General features: G+C 36.2%; 1 protein-coding gene across 2 annotated transcripts in view; it reads right to left on the bottom strand.

Annotated features, from left to right (window-relative positions):
* The window catches only part of VWA8 (von Willebrand factor A domain containing 8), a 186,131-nt gene that overhangs the window by 128,742 nt on the left and 31,564 nt on the right, over positions 1-25,825 (bottom strand). For both annotated transcript variants that reach the window (XM_065848747.2, XM_065848831.2), the window contains exons 5-13: positions 21,408-21,575; positions 19,268-19,432; positions 18,812-18,861; positions 18,374-18,482; positions 15,397-15,501; positions 8,749-8,880; positions 7,349-7,483; positions 7,191-7,268; positions 813-973 (exon numbers count right to left, since the gene is read on the bottom strand). In XM_065848747.2, the coding sequence (XP_065704819.2) occupies positions 813-973; positions 7,191-7,268; positions 7,349-7,483; positions 8,749-8,880; positions 15,397-15,501; positions 18,374-18,482; positions 18,812-18,861; positions 19,268-19,432; positions 21,408-21,575 (1,103 nt within the window). The remainder of the gene's footprint in view (positions 1-812; positions 974-7,190; positions 7,269-7,348; positions 7,484-8,748; positions 8,881-15,396; positions 15,502-18,373; positions 18,483-18,811; positions 18,862-19,267; positions 19,433-21,407; positions 21,576-25,825) is intronic.

Below are 25,825 nucleotides of genomic sequence, written 5' to 3'. Positions count from 1 at the left end.
GCAACATTCAGTTGGTTTTAACAATGAATATACACACAGACCCAGCTTCTATTTTTTTATGTCGAGATTGATCATATAATACATGCCCATGTCAGAAGAAAAAGGTAAAAAGATAAAAAATGGGCAGGCATAATTATCTCTTCTGCCCTCTGTGTGTATATATATAGTAAAAGAAGGCACAAAATGTTATTGCTACAATCTGCTTTTAAAGCTGGTGATGTCCTTTAAGTTTATGAAAGGCAGTGTACGATGCAGACACATGGAAGAGCAGAAAAATTTGGCCTGACAATAGAGATTATTAGTAAAATATTATCTGCTATTACAATGTCCACTTTGGAAACTTTAGTCTATTTTTCGTGACTTATGTAATAATGTTTAGAGCAAGTCCTTTGCAGTTACCAGAATGTATGCTTTTACATATAGATGTAATGATCACATTTTATTTAGAGGCAGACTGCATTAAAAGTATTTAAATCATTTTCTCACATCTTGCCTTTTCTAATCATTGTGCAAATATCACTAATTTTTAGATTCCATAAGTTTATAGTAAAAACTAGCTCATTCTTCAATTCAGACTTACACGCCATATATACAAAGAGCTGACGTTTCCTGTATTATTAGAGACTTATAAAACACATTAAAGAATTGCTTCAGCTTTTAAGTATGTAAAGACTGAACATTACATATTCTCTGAAACTCCAATGTTGTTCGATTTTTACAGTATTTTTGAAGTTATAATCTTAATTTATCAGTATTCATGCGCTCAGTGAACAGATCATGCGCACCCAAATTATCAGTGCTCGCATCCTGACCTTTGAAGCACAGCCAGGGTGCCGGGGTTAATTCGGTGAATGCCATCGAGAATAACAAGCTTTCCTTCCAGGGCGGCAGTAACAAGTGGCGATGGTCTCCAGGCAGTGTCTCCATTAGGAAGAGTGTACCTTTGCTGTAGCAAATCTCTCGCCGTCATATCCTGTAAGCATCCATTCATCAAAAGAATGTATTTATGCTGTATTTTATTCATCATCTACAAGTGCTTTCTCATTTTAAAACTGCATTTTTTTTTTTCTGAGGATATACCCAAAGAAGATCACCATGAAATCTTCAATTACTTTTCCAAACGGTGTTAGAAATGCACAAACACACAAATCTACACACAGACTATGTTAAATAGCCTTTGGAAGTTCTAGGCTTGCCAATATCACCGCTTTGAAACTAGAACAAAAGCCCTTTTTTCCCCCCCCTCTTAAACGCAATGCAAACATATGACAACTTGTACACAGCTTTGTGTACAGAAGAGGGCAGCAATTTACACCTGGAACAAACACGAGTCATTAATTTCATATAGAAGAAGTCACCTGAAAGAGCAGAGATTTGACCATAAGTCTTAAACACAAACCAGTAGGACATTCTGCCTCTCAGCAGGAAAACACAGTGGAAGAGACAGAGAAGAAAGGACAGAATAAGGAAGAAGCCAGTAACGCAGAAAATATCAAAAGTATATAGCATATCACAAGATAATACTTAAATCGAAAGCAAAGACAAAACCCCAAGACACATATTTTAGATGCTCCACTATAGCAGGTAAACTCTAGAGCAACAAAGACATTATGGCCATTTTGTGACTTGAAAGACAAAATTGCTTCCTCGGGCTGTGTCGTGAATACAACCCAAAATCAGATGAGAAAAATATTTTCTATTGTAGCTGTGGCTTTTGCATATGTCCTTTTCACAACTATAAACCCTTTGAACTTTAAAGAATAAAAATAGAACACATTACATCATATGGCCTGAATCATTTCCTCTTTCAACGTTTCCTTAAAAGCCTTAAAATAACAGGACAAAGTCTGGGTCCTTCGGTGCTTCCACATTTGTATAATTTAAAGTCCCACATGAGAATCCACAAAGCCAGACTTTATTTTTATTGTTGTATTTCTGCTTGCTTTGTTGTTGTTGTAGGTTGTTTTGGTTGTGTGTGTGTCTTTTGTTGGGTTTTTTTGTTGCCTTTTTTTTTTTCTTTACTGTTCTGTTTGGTCTTTTCTATTTTATTAAAGAATGCGACTAAAACCAGAATGTGAAACATTTTTATCAAAGCCAGAGAGAAATGTAAGTGTTTTTAGGACTTGCATCAGAAGTGTGCATTCAGCAGCTGGCGCAAGTGCTGTATAACTGAATATTCAACTAACACACCTCTGACAATTCACCTCTAGAAACAGGAAATAAGATACTGTATGAATTGATCGGGAACCTAGTATGCTATACAGAATGTCCATCTGTAATTCCAGCAACGACTCAAGAGCCATGCATTAATTTTCTGGAGATAAACTCAGAAGGGTATTTCGCTGCGAGACATTTTCTGAAATATACAATTACTATTTATAACAAAATTTAAATGGTTGAATCAGATGCAATTTAGCGATGCATCAAAAAGAAGCGTCATTTGCTAACCATCACAGTTTCTCTAAGGGATTTGTTTTATGGCTAAGTACCTGCCCAGTGATTTATTGTTTCTATTTATTTAGTCTAAACTAATTTTTACTATCTATTAAAAATAAAACTTCACGAGATATAGTGTTATAACACACTAAAAATCCTTCCCTTTGGAGGGGATACAATAGAGGTATATGGTTTAATTGTTTTTCCCCTTATTTTGGGTAAATCAATGGCTACATTATATTGCCTTGTGGAACAAAATGCTTATTTTAATTTGTAAAAGTAATTGTAACTTACATGTTCTACATTGCAGTTTATTTTCTAAAATATATCATATGCAGGAAAAAAAAGACATTCAGGAGAGAAAACAAGAAGGATAACTTGTATTTCACTCCCTTTAGCAGCTATAGCAATACAAGCCTCCAAACTTGCCATTTTTCATGGCTCACAGTGCTAATCATGTTCTTGGCAATTATGAAGTGAAAAAAAAAAAAAAAAATCTATGTTTCCTGCTTCTCATGCCAATTTGGACTCACATTTTGTTAGTATTTCTCAAATAAAAAACTGGAAGGAATTTGTAAAGAAAAATTATGAGGTCATGCAAAAAAAAAAAAAAAAGAAAAAAAAGAAATCCTAGAAACAAAACCATCACAGAACACAAACACTAGTGACGTGTTCAAAAAACTGGTTTTGCTGAGGAAGAAAAGGAACAAGTTTCTGGAAAACTGTTACAACTTCACCTTGAATATTGATTTTTTTTGTCCCCTCTGAGGGGAGAAAATGTTTTATTTTAAACAATTTAAACCATAAGTTCCCTAACTACAGCTCACAAAGAACCACCTGGCCACTGCTTCTCATTTGCTCTTGCTTAACGGCATTAATAGACAACTTAAAAACAGGCCTTTCCTAATGAGGATTGTTTTCCTTTGTCTACATGGAATTATATACAACGAGAAACCCATATAATGTTGTCAGATATCACAAATGAGACGGAACTGTGCTCTGAGCCAGCTGTTACTGTCAGAGATGATCTATGTGCTCAAAGGTTTGGGAATCCTTGATTTTATTCTCATCTCACAAGAGTTTTTTCCGTGTGAAGCCAATATGAAGAACTACGTCTTTTCACACAATTCAAGCCCTTAAATCAACTTCAGATATAGGAATGATGAAGCAAATATTAAAAATAAAAGTAAACATTATATATATATGAAACATCTAAGAATTCATTTCTTCACAGAGGCTGAAGAAAAGCAGTGCTTCAGACCAAGCAAATGTGCCCCATTTATTTTTGTGCCTGCACCAATTATTGGAAAATAAAAATGAACTATAGGACAAATAAAAGCCTCCTTAATTTTAGAAATAATTTTAGGACAATATGGTGTCTCTCTCAAAAAAAAAAATCAAAAAGATACTTTTTTGAACCAAAGTAGAAGTATCTGCTGAATTTACAGCATTATCTCATAACCTTCATTGCTGAACTGCTGTATGAATTAAAACATTTAACATTTGTTCTCTTACTATATTATCCTATCGCTTTGCTATGCGAAGCCTCTGATATGTTATCATATATTTTAAGTAAAACAAACATGATCTTAAAATTTATCAGATGTATAGCTCAGCAACATTCAACCATTGCTTCCTGTAAAAACTTCTAAGGTTATGTAAGACGTACGTAGAAAATACCTATATGCATAGATAAACATGTGGATTTTACATAGACTTGTCTATATAGGAATTCATAGTGAACAATGAGCTCAGAGTCATTTATTTGCCTTAGTGATACTGTTTGATATTACCAGAAAGCCTCTCTATAAAAACCCTCTGCCCCTTGAACTAGGAACAAACCCTGGTGATGCCAAAGGAAAGGTCACTTCAGTGGGAAACGTCAAACCCTTGGCCTAGATTTTATTTCTGTAGGAATCACAGATCCCTCTGAAAGAAAGATGTTTACTGAATAACTACTTTTATTGTCAGCTTTTCTCGTGTTTTCTGCTCCTATTCAGCAAAGCTAATTAAAGTTACAATGTTGAAAAACAGTGGTCATGTTTTTAACCAAATAATTATCTAATTTTGCTGGTGAGGGCTCAATACCATATTGTGTGCAGCAAAACAAGGGTCAGGGTGTGCCTGTCCTTAAGCAGGTTTGTCAAGTTGCAAAAGTTGTTTTCCTGAGATGATTTTAAAATAAGTTTACAGTGACAAGTGCGGAGAGAAGTATGCAGACTAGCTGGACACAGTTCTGGCTCAGAAACCACATGTCTATATTATATATACCTATATACAGAAGGCAATAGGTGCTGCTGGGAATACACGTATATTAGTATGAAGATAACATTGCGTTGCTGAAGCTGTGTAGCTTTGGAACCCAAATCTGCTCGCACCTGGCCATGTCTACGTGTAAGAAAAGGCCACAAGCGATCTCTCTGACCCCATTTATGCAGACATGGTTTCAGAGTCTGTGCCTTTATCAGCTGGAGCCACACAGGGGAAGGAAAAGCAGTGGGTTCCTGTCTGGTGAAGTTCTCAACAGCACACGAAAACATAAAATGGACTTTCTTTTCCTATCATCAGTAATATTTATCTTTACTATTTTCTCTCACTTTTTGTGTGTTTCAACCTGTCAACCTCACCACCCATTTCTGTTAGGGTCTCTCTCCCCACATGTCATTGCGCTTCCAAATCAGCTGCCACTGCCATTTCTTCCTCTGGAGGTCTCTGTACTGCCTGGGAAAAAACTAAATAAGCAAAAGGATGGAAGAAAGAGACCAATGGATTGCATTAAATCTGATGCTAATGTTCCCCTGCAGCACCGACAATTATCACTTACCACTGTAAATCCTGTGATATTTGGTGTGTTTTGACTCACAAGGTCATGGGAGACTCCTGACTTCATATTTTATTTGAGAGTGTTTTCATTCCTCAAGGTTATGGAGAAAAACTTACATGTGTGAACCCTACTGTGAAAAGCTAGCAAATTAATTAATTCTATATTTTAGTCTTGTAATTTTTCAGTTTATGCCATGAGGTTAGAGCGTATTGAGACCTAAGACTAATAATTCTTTCCAAACATGTCCTGAGAAACCACTGGCTGTGGGAGATCACTGTGAAGCATGACAGAACCTGGGGTTTGCAAAAAACCCTACAGTGCCGTGAGAAAGCCTGAAGCACTGTCCAGATGAATAAAAAGGGAAAAAGCCTAAATGTACAGCAGCCTCACTGTGCCATGTTCACCATATTTCTGAGACAACCGACAGCTCTTAAACTTCAATTCTCTTGTTATTCTTCATGTCCATCCTTCCTGGAACCATTACTACTATTTCTATGCTAATCTTTTTAAATACAAACATTGACATTTTGTTCAGTAAAATCATTCACTCTGCCCTGTAAATTTCTTCCTGTAACTCATCAAAAATGCAGCTTGCCACCACCTTCAAAGCCCATGGATGACCTTATGGTTTCTCCAGTTCTCTCTTCTTGTCATTTTACCCCACAACTGCCATTGTGGGCAGGCAACCATGTCAACAGCTCGTGCATCTCACAGTGTTAATGCACACTTTGTCCAAAATTTATCTTTAGAGTCACATCTGTACTAAGACACAACCTAAATAAATTAGCTACATTAGGGTAGCTAAATTAGGGTAGAAGATTACTATCTGTTTGTTATAGCACCTACGAATAATGAAGTTAATACTCCTTGAATGTAATATGCATATATTACATTTAAACACCAGCCCTCATTTTATATTTCTAGGATGCAATTTTTTTTTAACATGGAACCTTATCTTCTAATCTCTACTGCAACAGTCCCACCACAATTATGCTAAATGGATATGCAAAAAAAAGGCACAGAATTTATAATATTGTTTAAAATTCCACGTGTCAGGCATCAGGAAAAATAAACATGTAAGGGGATATTAGATGATCTTGACAGAAGAAACACATCAAAACAATAAAAGAAAAACATTAAGCCTACAGAACATAAGACATAACTTTACAAAAATTCCCCAGAAACATAAAACACATTATGTATTCTCTACACAATACAGAAACTGTCTTCCATAATAACAAAAAAAATGAGCGTTGATAATGGAGAATTCCATTATGAGATTAAATAGCATATAGACAAACCAAAAAAAAAAAAAGGTAAGACAAAAGGTCTTCCGGAGGCATTCAACATCCATGAATTACAAGTGGTCACACTCTGACCTAAAGGCAGGAAACATCCTTCCAAAAGGAAAAAAAAAAATCCAAGAAGAAGACAAAAAAGACAAAGTTTTCTTTATGACACTCCGTTATGCCAAATCACAGAATGAGTTGTCAATTCTCCGCGGCTAGGAGAAAGACTAGTGTGTTAAATGATTCTCCTTACATTTTATTTAGATCACTTCTCTTTCATACTCGAAGTCAATAAAATCGAAGGAAAGCAGGATCAGGGCTAGTTTATACGTAACAACATCGTACTTTCTAAACTGCTGCACAGTATTTCATTTGTTTAGATCTTCAATAAGAAGAGATTTTAGATAAGCATTCTAACAGAGAGAGTAAAAAATGCTCTAAAATGACCAGAAAACTTTGCTATCCTTTATTCTCTTAACCCATATATGTGATAGGCAATGATTTCAAAACCTGTAGCTGTATGTGAACACATCTGCAGCTTTAAAATCACTTAGAGAAAATTGTTACACAAAGAATCGACCTCTGTGTATTATATTTTGGATCATATTTAAAGTGTCATCAGCAGCAGATAGTTTACTCACCTGGTACAGCATGATAGGTTCTATGCTGTATCCCAGCATATCAGCAAACGCCTTAGCAATAACTGTTTTGCCACAGCCCTAATGAGTAAAAAAAAAAGAACTAGATAACGTGCTAAGGAACATGGGTAAGGAGGGAGAAAACAAATCTAAAATCTCACTTTTCCTCCAATCAAACACATATCTTTAACCATATGGGATTGCATCATTTCTGCCAAGAGCTGATTATGGCTGGAAGTCCTTATGAACGTATCTGATCTAGGATGCTTTTTTAACAGCCCGGTCCCAGCTGGAACCTATAAGAAAAAATTAAAAAAAATCAAAATGCTAAATAAGATATACTGTGATAACATAATGCTTTCTGCGGACTGGGTTACACTTCTTCAAAACTATGGTAATATTTTACTGATGATTGTTATCCATCAAACCCAAATCTTTCCCTTAGAAAACATTAATCATGTAACTTCTAATAGACAATCTCCTTTACATCTCCTTTGCCCACTCTTCATGAAAAAAAAAAGTGTATCAGTTCAATTACAGCAGTGGTGTCTGCAAAGAACTTGAGGCTGTTCATGCTAGAGACAAAATAAAAAATCAACAATATTTATGGCTCCACAGAGAAACATGGAAGAGAAGAGCAATCGGTACTGCGAAAATCTGAAGGAGCTACTATGACCAGAAGTTTGGAGAGTTTCAATCGTTCCCCATTTGCCATTCTAGTATGGGAACCGTTTCATCTGCAGACTCCTTATGCCCTCCTGTTCCCAAAGAGACATTCTGCAGATGTATATTCAGAAGACATCACCTATAATACACGTCAAACAAAAGCAAAAATGTTCCCCTCAAAAAAGAGCTGAATCAAGTCCCTAGAGACTCACCTTTTTCTGATAAATTCCCATTTGCTGCTGTTTCCCTTTTTCACCTCTCTGAGGATATTCCTCATCAATGTCAATACCATCTCTCTGACTTCCACTAATTCACCTTCTTTACAGACGCTCTAGACTCTCCAAATTCAGCATTAACTTCAAATTCTCAGGTTAGCATCTGCTTCTTGAATAAGACCTTATTTCACCACCTAGCAAGTCATAAACTTAATTGGAAGAAAATCAAACTAATCGTATTTGATGTGATTACTTTTCTTCCCTTTTCCCAACATCCTGTGTCAGAACATTACCAAGGACTCATTAGATTTTATCTAAAGTGTACACAAAGACAGACTATTTTTTTAATTAAGAGAAAAAGGAAATCTAACACCAAGAGCATCATAAGTACTCTCTGCTATTCTAACCCAATTAAAAAATTTGAAATTTAGAGGTTTTTCTTTTAACACAAGAAACTTAAATGAATCACATGTAGGAAAGTATGAGTTTATCTAGAAATAAAATCTTTTGTATACATAATCTAATATTCCAATATATAAATGTCATGTGTTCCACTATCAAAAAATATTCAATGCTAGTGAGTCTTAGTTATCAAGAGTAAGTGTCAAATTCTCAAAGAGATGAAAACAAGTTATGATATCTAAAAACATATATAGTTTGATGAATACATGAATTCATACCTGGAATGTCACTTCTTTATCACCAATCTGAACAGTTACATCAGCCAGGAAGGGTTTGTTCCCATGTGCACTTTCTACTTTTGTAACCCTTGCAGGATGCAAATGGCTTTTTGAATCTTGAAGCTCAAAACGCTGTAGAATTAGAGAGTGGGAGAAATTAATTATTAAATGCAGCTTTCTGGTTTTTTAAACTGTTCATTCTGAAAACAGGGCCAGAAGCACACTAAAGATTAATTGCTTGCGAAATCCTAAATCCATTTACTTCAAATGTCTCTGTTCACATTCTCAATGGCCTATATATTTTACATTTAAAATCAAAGTGAAAAGATCATATATTATCTACTTGTTCCGACTGTAAAGACAGATGTAAAGTGAAAATGTCACGTGGTGACTTTGCCAAGTCTTATCCTGACAGACTGAAATAATAAGAGAAACGGATGATAGCCTTTAGCATGTGTAATAATAGATCACCTGTCTCTGCAGGTCGTTATAATCAATTGCAGATTTAAACATCTGGCTACCAATAAAAATAACCATCAAACATTATGTTTACTTAGCTCCACAGCCTTATTGTACAATGAAAATTGAGGACAGCCTGTACAAATTAAACCTTTAGCATGTTCTGGGTATATCAAGGGCAAAAACAAGGACATTTTTATTCTCAATTATCTTTTAAGAATTATACTCTGTATTTTATGCTGTATTTAGAAAGAATGAAAATAATTTTAAAAATCCCATTAAAAGTCTGTTTTGTTGGGGAAGAAGGGGAGTTTATGCAGAAAAAAGCCACTAACTGAAATTACCGAACTCATAGAGACATTTTATTTAACAGAGTGAAAGCTGAATAAACAAGAGAAAAAGGAGTATTATCCGACTCTTTAGAATCCTTAGCAAAAGTATTTTTTATACAGAAGTCACTCGTGCAAAATAATTCTTTAAAAGCATGTAGTTTTATTACTACTAGGATTCACAGCACCAGCTATTTAAGTTTAGAAAGAAAACTGAGATGCATTCATACAAACGCTTTGGCTACTCATTACTTTGCAAATTTCCATTCTGGAACAAGAGCCTACAAAAAATTCACACTTAAACATGCATTTAAGATACATGTGCTTTAGGAAAGGCCTGCACCAAATTATACTCTTGTTGTAAGAGCTGAGTCTACGTCAGCTACGATTAAATGTTTGAACAACAACAGCGGGCAGGAATGCCTACTAAGTAGTATCTCGAACTATAATTGTAAGAAATGTGCCAACTATGGTTCTGTAAAATGAACTACAAATGTTCTCACTCTCATCTTCATTGGTAAACTTTAATGGTCTTACTAAGCTGCTCATACACGTAACTGCAAACTGCTTGTACACTAAAATCCCTTGATCAGATACCAAGAAAAGAAAGTAACTGTGAGCAAACAAGGTCATCTGCACCAGCAGCCACCGTATCAAACAAGGAAGATTTGGAGACAGCAGTAGCAGACCTTGTACACAAAGGTCTTGGGAATCTACAGATTCGAAGGTGGTTTTTCATTCGAATTTTTTGAGGGTTTTGGTGCTGGTGGTGGGTTTTTTTCTTTCACCTTTTTTTTTTTTTTTTTTTTCAGTGCTTAAAATGTTGTTGAGGGTTCTGCAGCTGGCCTTTTAGACCCCAAACCAGGACAGTGAAAGAGGACCATCTATCTCTGTGCAGAACCTTCCTGAATATATAAAACTTGAATTCATTTAACTGAATCTGTACAGTTTAAATTCATCACATGTAACCACAGAGATGCTACTGAACTGGAACTTTAATTTAGTAATTAAACAAGCTACAACAGTTATACCGGGACAGAAGCAACAAACAAGAAAACTGTTTGAGGCTTTCAGAGTAAGACAGATCTCTTTGATGAAGTTCTTCATTTAGAATTATGATAGCTGGGTATGGAATCTGAGTGGGGTAATGTGGATGTACAACACACTAAACATACTGTTGCCCAGGGAAGTGGTTGGGTCGCGATCCCTGGAGGTGTTCAAAAGACATGTAGATGTGGCACTTAAGGACAGGGTTTACTGGTGGACTTGGCAGTGCTGGGTTAATGGTTGGACTTGATGACTTAAAGGTCTTTTCCAACCTAAATGATTCTGTGATTCTGCCTGAGCCAGAAGCAGCTTCCTCTATGAAAAGTCCAAGTTGGTAGCTGCAAATAAAAAAAATATTTGTGCCTTGGAAGGACAACATACAGTATCAGAAAGTTTGTGAGACACTTAGAACGTCAGTAAGCAGTCTTAATGCCTCAGACTCAAGAGGAAAGAAAAAAGAAAAGACTAGCCGTCAAAAACAAGGGAAGAGGTTTGGCAGTCCGTAATCATCAGGCCACATTCTGCACGTGTAGAAACATGTGAGAAAAGGCAAACTGCAATAATTAGAAAAAAGGAAGAAGAAGAATTCTGACTACTCGGAAGTCTCTAGTGATGAGTAATGTCTCAGTATGGAAACTGCAAAAAAATACATTGGTGATCCAGCTGGTCAAAGAAACAGAGAGCTTGAATGACACGTATTCGCAGAAAACCACTACTCTGAACCCACACAACAGCAAAGCTATCCAAAAAAGGCATCCAAAGGCAACTGATCCTGAAGATTCCCAGCATGGGAAGGAAAAATTATTTTTTAAGGAAAAAGAGGATGTAACTGTTTCACAAGAAGCAAAATATGAACTGGAAGTGCAAGATGGGATAGACAGATGAAGTCTGAAAGACAGATTCCACTCCAATGGTATGTATTGACACTGAGAGTATTCATTCATGCAAAACTTCGAAGATTAAAGACTACTTTGGGGGCAATAAGAGAAACAAATCCTTCCTTAGGCCAAAATGTGCAATAGAAATACCTTAGAAGTAAACAGAATTGTCTAGACAAGAAAGAAGATTGCAGTTTTCTGAACTATTAGCCCACTCTCTATAAGAGAGAGACTCTGTAGTCTGAAAATTCCCTACTGTGAAGCAGGAAAATGGTTTTTGAGGAAGAAGGGAGGTAAGATTAAAGTGGGTGTGCAAGTAACACAAAAAATAGGTCAAAGGGAACAAAAAAAAGCTTTTATTTGATATAAGATCAAGACAGTAAACACAGAACTAATCAAGGCATAAAAAATTCTAGAAGGGTCTTAGAGCAAAGTTAGACACTTGGATAGTAGGCTAAAAGGGACCTGCTCTGATGTGAAGATTCTCTTCATTAGGAGAAAAAACAAACAACCAAACAAAACCAAAACACAACAAACTGTGTTTCTAACACTGAAAATAAAACCAAACCAACAAACAAAAACCACCAAAAACCAAAACAGGCAAAAGGCATGTGAGAAGTAAAATTGCAAACCCTAAATCCCTGATGAACATGAGGTAAAACACTAAAAGCTTATGGAACAACGAAGAAATAAGTATAGAACAGTTGGAGTCTATTATGAGTGACCAAACTCAGCCTAAATGAAGATGACCAATAAGTATAGAACAGTTGGAGTCATCTCCCACAGTACTGACTATCACTAGTATACATGAAATAAAACTTCAATATCGTGGGAGACACATGTGCTTAAGCTTCTTGTTTGTGAATGTTTAACAGGACTCTGTTTTCCTTGAAACCAGGGATATCTCTATATATAAATCTTCTACAGAAAAAACTTAAATAAATTTTTACTTAATTTTTGCAATAGTTTTTCAAATGTTCATCTGTCAGTCAAAATAATTAGTCATGGCAACATTTCATGCAAATACAGAATAATCTTAAAGGCCAGAATTCAAACCAAAGTACATTTTGCTTCACAAGATCTTCCAAGTTTAAGAACTTTAGGAAACAGAATAGAAATTGATACAGTTTCCAAAGTGCAGAAACTTCAAATAAGGTACACAAAGGCACACCATTCTCAAGTTTATTTTGGTATTTCTGTCCTCTCTGTGAAAGCTAATAAACCAAAGAATGCTGCAAACTGTGGGCCTTGTACAAATGTTCTGTGTGATAAGCAAATCTCACTGCTGATGCTGGACCAGTGTGCAATCCATAAACACTTTTTTGATGCGAACTAATTTGACACAAGGAGCACACCTGTATCAAATGAAAAAGTTGGTTGATAGAGTTAAACCTCAAACAGGTTTTAACTCCAACTAGATCTACTCACCATTTCAAAGCACTTCTACACATCCAGGACCAGCACCATCACAAGCCACTTTCACTCACAGGGAAGGTGTAAGTCAATATTTCACATTAATTCATCACCAAGAATAAGAATTATGAGGAATATCTAGGTCTTGGTGGAGTCTCAGTGAGCAAAGAGCTGAATATGTTTGGGAACACAGCGCTTGGAGAATATGAACTCTTCAAGAAATACATGCAGGGTCTAACAGCTGCCAAAACCAGCTGTTTAGCCTTATCGTTGGCTATGTCACTTCTCAGCTCCAACAGCTGACTAGAAGGGAAGACATCCTGAAATTAAGATACGTTATGGCAAGATCACTACTTCTACATACCTGTCTCCACGTGTGATGCCTAAAATTTACATTTTGTTAGATGAAATTCATTTTTGTTTTCTTTAAATGTTAGCTGATGTTAACAAGTGATTCAATTCAAACAAATTAACCCATTGATTGCAAATACACCCTAAGTATTTATTTTTTCAACTCTCAATGCCTCCCAGTTAAGATTAGTATTTCCTAACTGTGTTCTGTGACACAGGGAGAAGTATTCGGCAGCAAATATTAGCTGGACACTCTTTGGAAATCCGTATGAAGGTAGAGTAAGAAATCACCTGGCTTTTGCCAGACTCCTCTACCTCACATTATTTATGGAATGGAAAAAATTAATTTATCAATAATTAATACAGTTCTGGTGCTGTTATTACTAAAATATCATTATAAATAGAAGTTCCTCAGTACAATCAGTTATTTTCTGTATTTCTTAAGGTTCATTGCTTAACAAGATTTGTAGTGTGCAAACAGAATACAATTCCAAATAAGACAATATGTAGTTGTTGACATTTGGGCCAAGTTCGATAAGTAATGATGAGGAGGAATATCAAAAAAAGCCCAAGGGAAAATTAAGGCAGTAAAATGTAAACAATAAGGAGGTTTTTAAAAGCAGATATCATTGAGAAATTTGATCTTACTAGTCAAATCGACCTGTCTTGCACAGGAAGCAAATGCATGCACAACACATAAAACTGAATGAAAGAAATGGAAAATGGAGGAAGCTAATGCTTCTGAACATAAAGACATTATCTATAACTGACAGGGGAAACAGAATGGCACAAAGGATTTAAAATAAAGGAATATTAAGGACAGAAGTGACTGTTACTGCTCTGCTAACAGACGTAAGTCTGTATTTCCATCCAGGCCATGATTCTTATGGGCAACTTCAATCCCCCTGACGTGGTGTCAGGGCAACACAGCATGGCACAGCCAGTCTGGATTTCTGCGGCTGCCTGGAATAACGCTTCAACGCCGGCACTGCACCGGCTGGGCTGGGGTGATGACCAGATGGCTCCTGCTTTGAACAAGGCAGAAGAGCAAGTGGTTGTGGATGTGGCAATCAACGGCAGCCTTGGCTGTAGCTACCATCAAATAATGGAGTTCAGCTTCCTGAGGGGGAGGGATGAAGGCAAGGAACAGCCTGCAGACCCTGGATTTCAGGCCTGACTGGCTCATTCAGAGAAGTGGTAGGTAGGACCCCACAGGAGGTTGCTTTGAAGGTTCATGAAAGTGAGCAGGTCATTCAGGACAACCTCCTTCCAATGAATGACTGTCCTCATCCCCAAACTCAGGAAGACAAGTAGGAAACCAGTCCAGTTAAACAGAGAATACAGGTCTGAGCTCTAATGCAAAAAGGCAGTAGATGGGAGGTGTCAACAGAGATGGGTTACAAATATTTCCCTGACATGTAGGCTTGGCTTTAGGAAAAACAAATATTCACTAGCTATAAAGTTGGTTATTTCTAAATATGCACATACAAATAACTTCCAGTTCTCAAGACTGAAAGAGCTGGGTGAGATGCTCTAGATCACAAACGCTAATTTTCAGCAACATACATAACTCCTACAATATATTCAATAATGAAGGAAACCCGCCACTATAATGAAGTTCTAAAAGGATAAATGGAATAACCCAGCATAATTATAGGTTTTATAAGCTATTATTGAGCATGGACAAATCAACAAAACAGATCTGATGAACAAAAAGCTAACACAGAACAAAACCAGAGACTAACACAATCTATAATCATACTATAGTGAATGCATTTTGCGCATGTGATCTCTCTTCTTATTTTAGTATGTCCTTTTAAAAGCAAAACACCAGAGGTATTTTTAAAGCATTTTACAACCTTAACAATGTAAGTAGCTACTTTCACATTAATTAATTGCTTACATCATGAGGGTTTTTCTGTAGTCTTGAATGGAGGTCTACCTATTCTACAGAACATAAGAGATTTCATCTTTCACTATAATGAAAACTACTTGCTTATAAAGTTTGTCTTTTTTAAAAAATACTGGTTTAGCATCAGCAATAATGTAGCCATTTAATTTACTTAAGATTTCTTTTTTTTTTTACGGAGTAGTGAAGTAACATCAGTCAGGAGAACTACTGTCATAATCTATTGCTCCCTGGAATTATAATATATATGTGCAATACTTACCTTTAATGCATCTTTGACTGCAGTCCTGCCTTCTTTTCCAAGGAAAACATTATAGGGATAAAGTCGGTCAACAATATGCTGGACAGACATCATAGGAAAGGAATCCTAATTCAAATTTCAAAATACAAATTAAAAAAAATAAATGGCTCATTTTATCACAAGCTACTAACCTGAAAATCCTGTATAGCACTGAACTTAAAATAAAACTGTACATGCAGTGTTCATTTGTATATTGCCCTTAGTATTTAATCAAACGTCAAAACAGGCATGTCTCAGGTGCAACTCTTTATAATATAAATGTCTAAAAGTAGATTGGAAGAACTATGTCCTCAAAATTACTTTCTTTCCTGTACATACATGGAAGCTACTGGCTCAGATACCTAAAGACATTTAAGGTTAGGAGAGATAAATCTCACCCCAGGTAACTGAGTTTCATAATACTACTAGGAAAGAATCGCTGTGTCAAGAAATCTGTATTACAATAAAGATCTATTCATTCACAGCAACTTCTAGCATTTCATTTTGATTCTATTATATTGTGTAGACTCTACTTAACAAATCAATTCCTAGAAATTTCTGAACAGTTTGATCAAAACCATTTTGGTTTGACATGAGTTACTAAGTATGCTGCACTTCCTACACAAAATGGAAAACAACTTTTTTTTTTACTACCTTCTTGTTAGTTGTTCATACTCTTTTGTCAGTTGCTGCCTGAACTAGATAAAGTTTGAATTATTTTGCCACAGTAATAGAAAAACAAATGGAAGTGCATTTATGAATACTCAAGAAACATATGCCTTTCATAGTGGAAAGTGTTTCAAAACCCCTAAAGATCATTTGCTTTAAAAGACTTGCAAATTTTTAAGGACTACTTGTGTGTAGCACTAATGAAAAACAGTGGACCAGTACTACTTTTTTAAGCCTTCATCAAAGTAAGTAAAAAGTAAATAATATAACTCAAGTAAAATCAACTAATTTTCAGTTATACACTTGGATTTATACAGGCACCCAATTGAAAGATTTGCTTAGAAATGAAATCACAAAATGCATATTTTTTAAAATGCATAATTAAATTCTAACTTACAATCATTAACACTATTTATAATGTTCCATATAAAAACAGATCAGTAAAAATAAACCACTTAAGGCACTGTAGTAAATGTACTGCTTAAAGGGTCAGAGAGCCCTTTATCGCATTTTAAAAGCCCTCTGTCTATAGATAAAGACATAACATATAATTTGTCCACATTATCCCAAATTAATAATAATTACAATGACGTGCATGAAATTAGCCTCTTCAGAATAGCACCCTATAAAAAATTCTCCCTTTCAGCAGGCACCAGTTTTCAGCATAAAAAGTATATTTTGGGACTGCGTGAATCCATGATAGAAAACAAGCAACTAGTCATTACAATGCATTCCCTCCACACTTCTAAATGGTTTAATCAACCAAGCTAGAAGTAGAGGATGGCAGTGACCCTGTACGTGAAGGAAAAATGCTGTAGCTAGAATCACTGAGAAGAGTCAGCTTAAAAAACCAAGTGATTAAAACTAATTCTAAAAGAAACAGTTCTCGTCTACCTAAAAAAGTCACTGTCATACAATGCTAACACTTCACATTCACTAATGTAAAATAAAATGCTTCCTTCATTCCATAGTTTAGATAATAGCTTAGAGCTCATTTTCTTTCCATTACTCTGAAAGCCATCTGGCATTCATTTAAAAATAATTTTTCACTACAGGGTTCAAAGAATAAAAAGTTGCAATTTATTTGAAAATCCAACATGTATTTCTTTCCTAAAGCCCTCCAAATACTGCTTCATTTCTGTGAACTTCAATTGTAATAACTTCTCAACATCTGATGTAGTATCACTAACTCAGAAAAAAATTCTGTCTGTAGGCATCCACCACAACTGAGGGGGCTGAGCATCACAGCAACAAAAGTAATCGGTATGTTTTAATGTATATAATAAAAAAAAAAATGTAGAAGTAATCTGCCACTGCACAGTAACATAGGTAAAATGACTGCACAGGAGACACAACAGAGAATTCTCCTGAGTCCTTTCTACAGACACCTGCGCCTTGGAAAGAGGTTTTGAGAAACTATCTTGGCATTTTCTATTCTTGGGCTGACTGTACCTTCCTGCATGCAACGGGCACCAACCACCCCCCTTTATACAGATCTCACCTCCCCAGCTTCCTTCAGGAGGCACCTTCTGGTTTTGACTTTTTACCACGTCACTATGAAGTCCAGGGGACAAAAACTTGCCATGGAAAGCAGAAAGGCTGCCACAGCTCCAGTCCCGACCTGCCTGATCTGCTGCTGTGAACTCCACAAGTACAGCTGTTTTATTTCCTGAAGGACCGCAGTTGTCAGGAAGCGTCGCGTCTTCACATGTGCACAACCTGCACCTTCAGGTGACCCTCTGGGTCTGTGTTTATTGTAAATCCACCAGCCACCCCAGTGACCTAATGTAGGCTTCATCTCGTGCAACTTAACTGCCTCCTATACCCATATTTAACTAGTTGTTTTGGATCCTTTTAGGTGTCAATGGAGAGTAATAGGTGTCTCTGTAATGCAATCAGTCTGATTTTCGCACATACCATTAAATCAGAAGCACTTTTTGTTTCTCTCCGCTGACTACCTCAGTGTCATCAAGTAAACTGCAGATGCCCTTGAAGTGAGGTGAGATGATTTAGTAGCACAAAAACCATTATTTTGAGCACTAAGATACATTTAATCACATCACAAATCTTGTGTTGTGCCATACTTTGTCCTTCAGTGTTATGCTATATATTCTGCTAAAGTTTTATCCAGAGACATCTGACTGGGGTTTTCTCCCTCAAACCATCCTTAGCTTTTTCAGGGTTATTTTTTAAATGTTCATGTTAGTCTTCTAACAACACGAATAATCCAGATCAAACTTTGAGAAATTTTAAACCCATGCAGTTTCACAGTACATGTGTATGCACATACCAAAATTTGAACTGCAGCCGATAAGCTGTCTAAAGGAAAATCTGGAAGTCCCAATGTAGAAGATTCTTGAGAGCAGAGAGTTGTAGCAAAAGACAGGAGCTGAGAAACTCTGCATAGAAAAAAAAAAATAATTAGAGTTTTATACATTCTATCTATATTTAAAACACTAAAGCCCAAAAAGTTAAATAAGTAGGATATGCTGAAACTATTTCTGAGCACAAATAAGTAAGGTGTGATTGAAGTTTTAAAGCATTAAGTATTCATCATACGAAGGCTGCATAGGAAAAGCTGCGTGAGCATACACCCACACATATTAAAAAACTTCTTCAGTTCTGGTCTCTGTGCAGTGATAGAAAATACAAAAATAGCAAGGAATCCTGAAAGGACATTACTTTTCTTCATTCCATTTTTATTTTTTTTTTAATTATGAAAAATTACCTCTCTGTGGAAATGTTTGATCCAATTGAATACAATAGCTGAAGATGGTCCTGAAAACAGAACATAAAATCACAGAGGAAATTAATTTTGGGATCATACTGTGGGTCACAGCTCACAAAGTATGAGGTATTTTCTGTTTTCCCTCTAATTCAGACATGAGGAGCCTACTCTTTGACACAGAATTCATTTTATTTAAATTAAAAAAAAAAGAAATATTATAAAGTATTTATTTTAAGGTTATACTGTTTTACAGAAGTTATTTTTCTGCTGCAGCATTCCTTGGCAACTCTAAGCATGCTTTTCAGGAATTTATTAGGGCCCCACTATGAAAAAAAACCCTTTAAGATAAATTTATTACTCAAGGCTTCTTTTCAGAGGTGCAGTAAGTAAAACATAACATCAAAACATTAGCTCTTCTCAGTACAGATAATCCAACCCTTCTGCTACAACAGTTACCTTAAAGGGCAGATGATAAACATCTCTAGCTTGAAATCGAGAGCGAAGAGGAGGATCCAAAGGGTTACCAGCGTATTTAGGTACTGGCAGGCCCAATGCTATCACTCGAAAATCCTCACTGACCCGAACAATCTTCCATGCATCCAACTCTGATTTTGTATGATCCTAAATTAATTAAAATCAAGCAAGAAGAAGGAAAAAAAAAAAAGTACTTCTTTAAAAACTTGTGATGACTAAGGTACAGATTGACTAACAGCCCTGGTCCTTCAACCTAAATGTGGTGATGTTCTCATCTTTCATTCTGAGGGGCTAGAAAGCATTGGACTAGTCGAATTTGTGGATGGTAAAAGCAAGTTTCTCCAAAATGAATGCAGTTAGAAAGCTTCATTAGGTGCCACTTTCAGGTCTGTAGCAAATTGACCAAAGACCCCTCAGACAGTCAAAGTTGAAAAGGTGTCATTACAGCATTGTTTTCATAAAGAACAGAAAATAAACAGACCACAAAATGTATTTTATTCTAAAACCTTAGAAGTGGGCTACCATAAGCAAGTTTTTTTTCTTCTTTTTTCCTCTCTCATAACTGTAAAGGAGACTAAAATGTGCATTTTCAGAGTTTCGTTTACAAATTATGCTTTATTCTAAACAATAATACAGAACTAGACTCCTTCATGAGGACACTAAATGTTGTACTTCACTTGTCGTATAAGAGATTCATTGCATACAAAAATCGGACTCTTTAGTCTTTCCTACATCACATTTAAGTTCTCCTTGGAACCAAACACAAGGGCATTTCCCGCAGACCTAGATATACAGTAATTATTCACACAGGAGAAGAGAAAATGAACATTAGCTTCTATAATACAATGTTCCCCAAACAACAAAACAACAATATTAGATTCAGTAGCGTGCAAGAGATTAATTTAATTCATATACTATTAGCAGTGTGCCTAAGGCTCTCATTTTGAAACATTTCATCATTAGAAAAGTGTTAGAAAGGAAAAAAGAAGAAAGGAAGATGCTTTGCATGATTGCAACCAAATACTGTCCAGGTTTGAATTCTCTAAATACAATTGCATTTTAAAAACTTACACTTAAAATATAATAATAATAGTTCCAACAACTGCATCTACTAATTAAACATTATCTAAATGTTTTTGGAGAAGGCATGGTTCAGAAGAATTGTAACGACAGACGAGAAGCCTAAGAGGTAATGACATATTTTCAGAAATCCAGCAGAGCTGGCAACTTCATACAGTCGGGATCAATGACAGAAGGCTTATTTCAAATTTCCTTCCTGTGCCACATGGGTCTGAATTATACACCTAACCACAGTTAGGTACAACAGATAAAACATGAGCAAGCAGGGGTCAGACTGACAAGCGTGTGATCAGAAACTTATGGAAGTTACGGGAGACTGACAGGTATGTGATGAGAAACTACAGTACATGAAAGCAAGATGTGCGGGACTACTGGAAACTGCCTGGCGGAATTTAGCGAGGTGCCCAAAAGCCTGAAAAGTATCTGCTTCAAATTTAAGCAGGAGGACTCAAAGCCCAGAAAAAAGGAAAATGGCTGAAGTAACAATGGCAGCAGATACTAAAATCCCATTTCCTACGAAAAGAAAATTCTCTAACCATTTCCTATAATTTAGATCGGCTGTTTACATATACTTTTGAAAATTAAAGGTGAAACAGCACTAATGAATCAAGATGAACTGCTGCTCATCTTGACCTCATTTTTTAGGTATCCTAACCTTTTCAAAGTTTAGCAACAAGTCTATTGCAACGTTGAAGCATTATCTGAACTTCACAAGAACAATTTCAACTTAAATCTCTTTCCACAAGTGTATTTGGTTATTCTCACGTTGTGGCTTTCACATTTCAGAAACATCCAAGCTTCACACAATGTTAACACAGAACTACCCTTTTTCACGTGGACAGACATCAAGGAAAACATTTCTTTGCTGTTGCAAGCAGTAGTTTGATTTCTCGCACAGCTTCCACCCTGCCTGTTTCATCCTATGTAACACCCCAGGAAAAACATAAAAGCCTTGGTGAGATTCTCCTCTTCATAACCATGTCCCAGGACTATCAAGAACGGGGATAAAAAGAAGTGGGAAATCCAAACAGTGTTTCTGTACCTGCAGGAGTTTGTCGTAACGCTCTGCAGACATGAGAAAACGACCGTCTTCAAGCTGCATTTCCCTGTTCTCCAGCAGATTGTTCAGCACTGGCAGGACGTTCCGCTCGGCCTTCTCCAAACCTTCCAGCACGAGGATTCTGCCTTCAGTAGCCGCACGAACTGCACACTTTTCAAAAATTAAAAAAAAACCCCACAACAATATTATAATAGAAATAACCATTACATATCTCATTAAACCCTGCTGAAAAAGAACCTCCAGCTGCTTCCCAAAACAGCATTTATTTCTGTAAGCTGGACTTTTATCTCCTAAGTATTGGAGGGATTGGCAGAAATAAGTTCCAGTATTTTGTACCAAAAGAATGGAACGCAAAACCTTGCAGACATTTTAGTGTATACCCAGTGTATAGTAATATGTGGCACCGTATCTTTTTGATGTTGCATAACAGTTTGTATTTTCAGGTATTTTAAAACCATCTAGCAATTCTGGGGCAGCTATTTATACAGAAAACATACAACCAAGGTGGTTTTACATGTTTACAATTATATTAAAGTATTCAGAAAAAATGTCAAGTATTCCTTTGGATTGCTCTGGTTATGCACCATTGTAATTCATCCTCGGTACATTGCTCTAGTCTGACTAAAATATCAGTCTATTGAAATAAAACACGGATGACAAAAACAAAACAGTGTCGTAAATAATCAGATGTCAAAAAAATGTCATAAAATTTAAAAGATTTAGAAGTATATTCCCTGACTGAATGTGATTTTCTACAAAATCGGGATCAAAATGGAGCCATTAAATTGATAATCCCCTGGAGCCTTTGGGACAGAAAGTTATACTTTTCTCTGTTTCAATTTATTAGTTGTTTATATGTAGCTGTTTACTTAAGTGCATAATGTGGAACCAAAATGTAAAACTGAATGCTGGTGCTGGTAATTTTGTGCAGCTTTCATGCAATGACATCCACTCAGGTAAATTAACTACACTTCATATCTAATATTCACAATTACTGTCCAGTAAAAGACCATGAAATTCAATGCATTCTTGTCTACTTCCAATTTGCAGATAATAATGGGGAAGGTTTAGGCACAGGCAACATTTAGAGGCAGCAAAGAGTCTTCCTTTGCATTCCTATTACATTTTAACACAATTTTGGACACAAGCATAGTTGCAAAGGGAGAACAAATGAAATCTCTTCCTGGTATGTCTCCTATTAACTCCTACAGAAGGACGTGTCAGATGACGCTAGACGGAAATCTCTGATGAATACAATAGATGTCAAAAACTGGGACAGAGAGAAAGAAGGAAGATATGGGAAAGAATAACAAAGAAGCACCAGAAAAAAACACAAAAACCCAACACATACATATGAAAGCAGATGTATCAAGGATGAAAGCATAACCATAAACTAGAAAGAAAGAACAGTTCAGCACAAGAAATTAATTGCCACATGATACTAAGCATGCAGCAGAACCCGAGATCCATTTGAGAAGATAAAGAAGACACTAAATGATAAGACTAACTAATTTAGATGCTTCTTAGGTACACCATAGAAGTCTAAATAACTACTGGCAAATTAGCCATGATGTAAGCTTTTCACATCATTATTAAAATGAAAATAATTCCTGAATCTAACCTGGATTCAAGCAAATATTACTTAAAAAAGACACTCATAAATCCTGGTACACATCTCGAGATGTGAGTTGCATTCTCTGAAAGATATTTTGTACAACATTTCAATATCTAGCCTCATAATCAGTAGGAACCTGTGAAGAACTTGGAATAATCCCATCGAACAAGTATATAGTCCCCAGATTATTTCTCTTCCACTGAATCACCAATTCTTTCTAAAAGCAATCAGTATGTGAATTCATTTCTTTTTTAATTCAGGACCTCATACTCTACTGAGGCAATATAAAATTCCTCTCTCCCCGCCCCATAAAATTTATACAAAGGACAAATTTTGTCCTAACATTCTTCTCTAGAAAGGTAATTGTACAAGTCAAAAATCTGTTCCAACATGCTTGAATAGAAAACCTGAGTCTCCAGTGGCCAGTCCAATACCTGGCATGAAAAAAATGCTATTTTGTCTAAATGCAGCTTGGAGATACAGCCAGAATATGCTCTAACAAACAATTTATTTGCCAAGTTGGTTGAATTCTGCATATTATAAGTCTATGAAGACTTTATGACTGAGATTTACTAACCAGAGGAAAATACGCATTCTGTTCATATGGTTTCAAAATATTTTGAGTATCCATAGAATCTTGTTGACTCATGATGAGACACGCGCTCTATGGATGAAGGGTTGTTGAAATAACAGGCTTCCAGTATCTCCTGAGCTTGTATATGATGACAATCTGCTGCAGGGGAAGACTGTGAATGTGCAGAAGTGTACACCAATCATCAACTTCAAGAAAGAAGACGCTCTCCATTAGCAGCACAATCTTGAAGAGCATGTTGCCTGCTGATCATCAGCTTATAGGATCAAAATTTTAAACAGTTTCCTGAACTTGGAAAGTGTTTGAAGTTTTATACCCAAAAATCTATTGCTCAGCACAAGAACATTTCAAAAGGTATGCTACAGATCAGGTTTGCCTACCTCTATGTACCTTTTATAATCAGCTTCAAGAAAGGCTGATGAAGAACCATGGTTTTTCACCTCTTAATGGAAAGACACCCCATAACAACAATAAAATCACAACCACTGGGTTTCTAAGCTACTCTGATTGGCTTTCCTCCAAACTGTGCTCCTCGTGTATCTCCAAAGTATATCTGAAATACTGGAAACTGTTCTCCAAAATACAATGAAATAAATGCATGATTCATCTACCTCTAAAATTGCCATGATAAATACCATAAAGTCTGTTCTTAAGACCAAAACAGCTGCGTATCCCTGGCTAAACTATATTTCTGCATTCTGGTTGGTAATGAGTAACAATCTTTTGCAATGAGCTGAGTGTACTACAAGGCGTTCTCTGAATCATTATTTCCGTTTTCTCTGTATATTGATGGATTGCTATGAAAACTAAAATGCATGAAAAAAATCAGAGGAGGGAAAGTAAGCTTGCAACCTGTCACTGAAAATCATTTTTAAAAAATGCTTCCAAGAAACAAATCTTCATAATTCTATAATGAAAACCCAGAAATAGCTGTGCTGCCTCCCTCTCTCACTAGTCTCATTTATTCTAAATGTTTAACACAAAACACAATTTGACAGGGGAGGCTTATATTGTACAACCTTGACAACAAACCTGAGATTAGAAGTATTAACTCTTGTTAAAAGGCCAAGGGGGATTTTTTAAATGTTTACTTTCAGACTTACTATAACTGCAGCGAGGAACTATTTTGCTCCTCGGAGGAGGCTGCTGCCTCCCACCCATGCTCCGAGGGCACAGGGAGAATGGGAACCTGGGTATCTGCTCCAGCGAATAAGCCAGGAGCAGAAGCTCTTCACACAGAGCTAGTCACATAATAGTGGCTTTATGGAACAAAGATATAACGCAGATTGCTTACCCTGGTTTCGCACTACATCTGCAAAAGCGTATTTTTATATTTAAAGGCAAAAACACCTTAGGAACAAGACAATTCCAAGTGAACTTTCATCGTCTTTCCTCTAGTTGAACCACGGTGAGCTCCTCCACTTGAGCAGTGCAAAATAAAGCTGTAAACCCCAATTTTGACATAAATCACAATGTATAAGCAAGCACATGGATGAAGTTACACAGTGTCAGCGAGGGAAGAAGGACAGAAAAAAGCTCACTACAAAGCACATACTGAAATGCACAAACACCAGAGAGTACATTTTTTTAAAGCTAACCAAAATAGTTTGTAAAGGCATAAGAAATTTTAACAGTATAGTTGAAAATACCAGAAAACTGAAATGGTAGTTGTCTTCTCTTAGGAAAATGCTTAGCACGAACCAGAAAACCCTGGTTGCGTAGAAATCTGTGAAGAAGGTTCTAAGGGAACTCTAAAGGGCTTTAATTTTTCAAACTGGGCATCATTCTGAGTATGATGCACAAGCTACGCTTCAAAACTATGTAAAAAAAAAAATGCTGCTAGAAATTGCACAACAGTAATCAGTAATTGTCTCTTTTTCAGCAGATGAAAGTTGAAACTCCAGATGAGTTTGGGGTTTTTTTTAGAAGATGACTTTCCACTGCTCTGAAAACCGGATCCCTATAATGACATCTCAAGCACAACAACTGTAACTATTAATACAACGTGGAAAAACAAGAGAACAAGTAGCTCAGTGACCATGAGAGCTAATGAGGCCAGGTTTCCCTTCATCTGCAGCCTCCATTTCAGATGTCTCTTCCAATGTAATATCTTGTTCCCACCATCCACACAATATCCCACACAAACTCATCCATTCAAGTCTTTCCATTCACTCCTGTATCTCATAAACATCC

Source organism: Patagioenas fasciata, chromosome 1 (genome assembly GCF_037038585.1).
Source record: "Patagioenas fasciata isolate bPatFas1 chromosome 1, bPatFas1.hap1, whole genome shotgun sequence".
Classification (NCBI taxonomy): domain Eukaryota; kingdom Metazoa; phylum Chordata; class Aves; order Columbiformes; family Columbidae; genus Patagioenas; species Patagioenas fasciata.
Note: the sequence above shows the minus strand (reverse complement) of the source record. Positions and strands in the feature narration are given on the sequence as shown.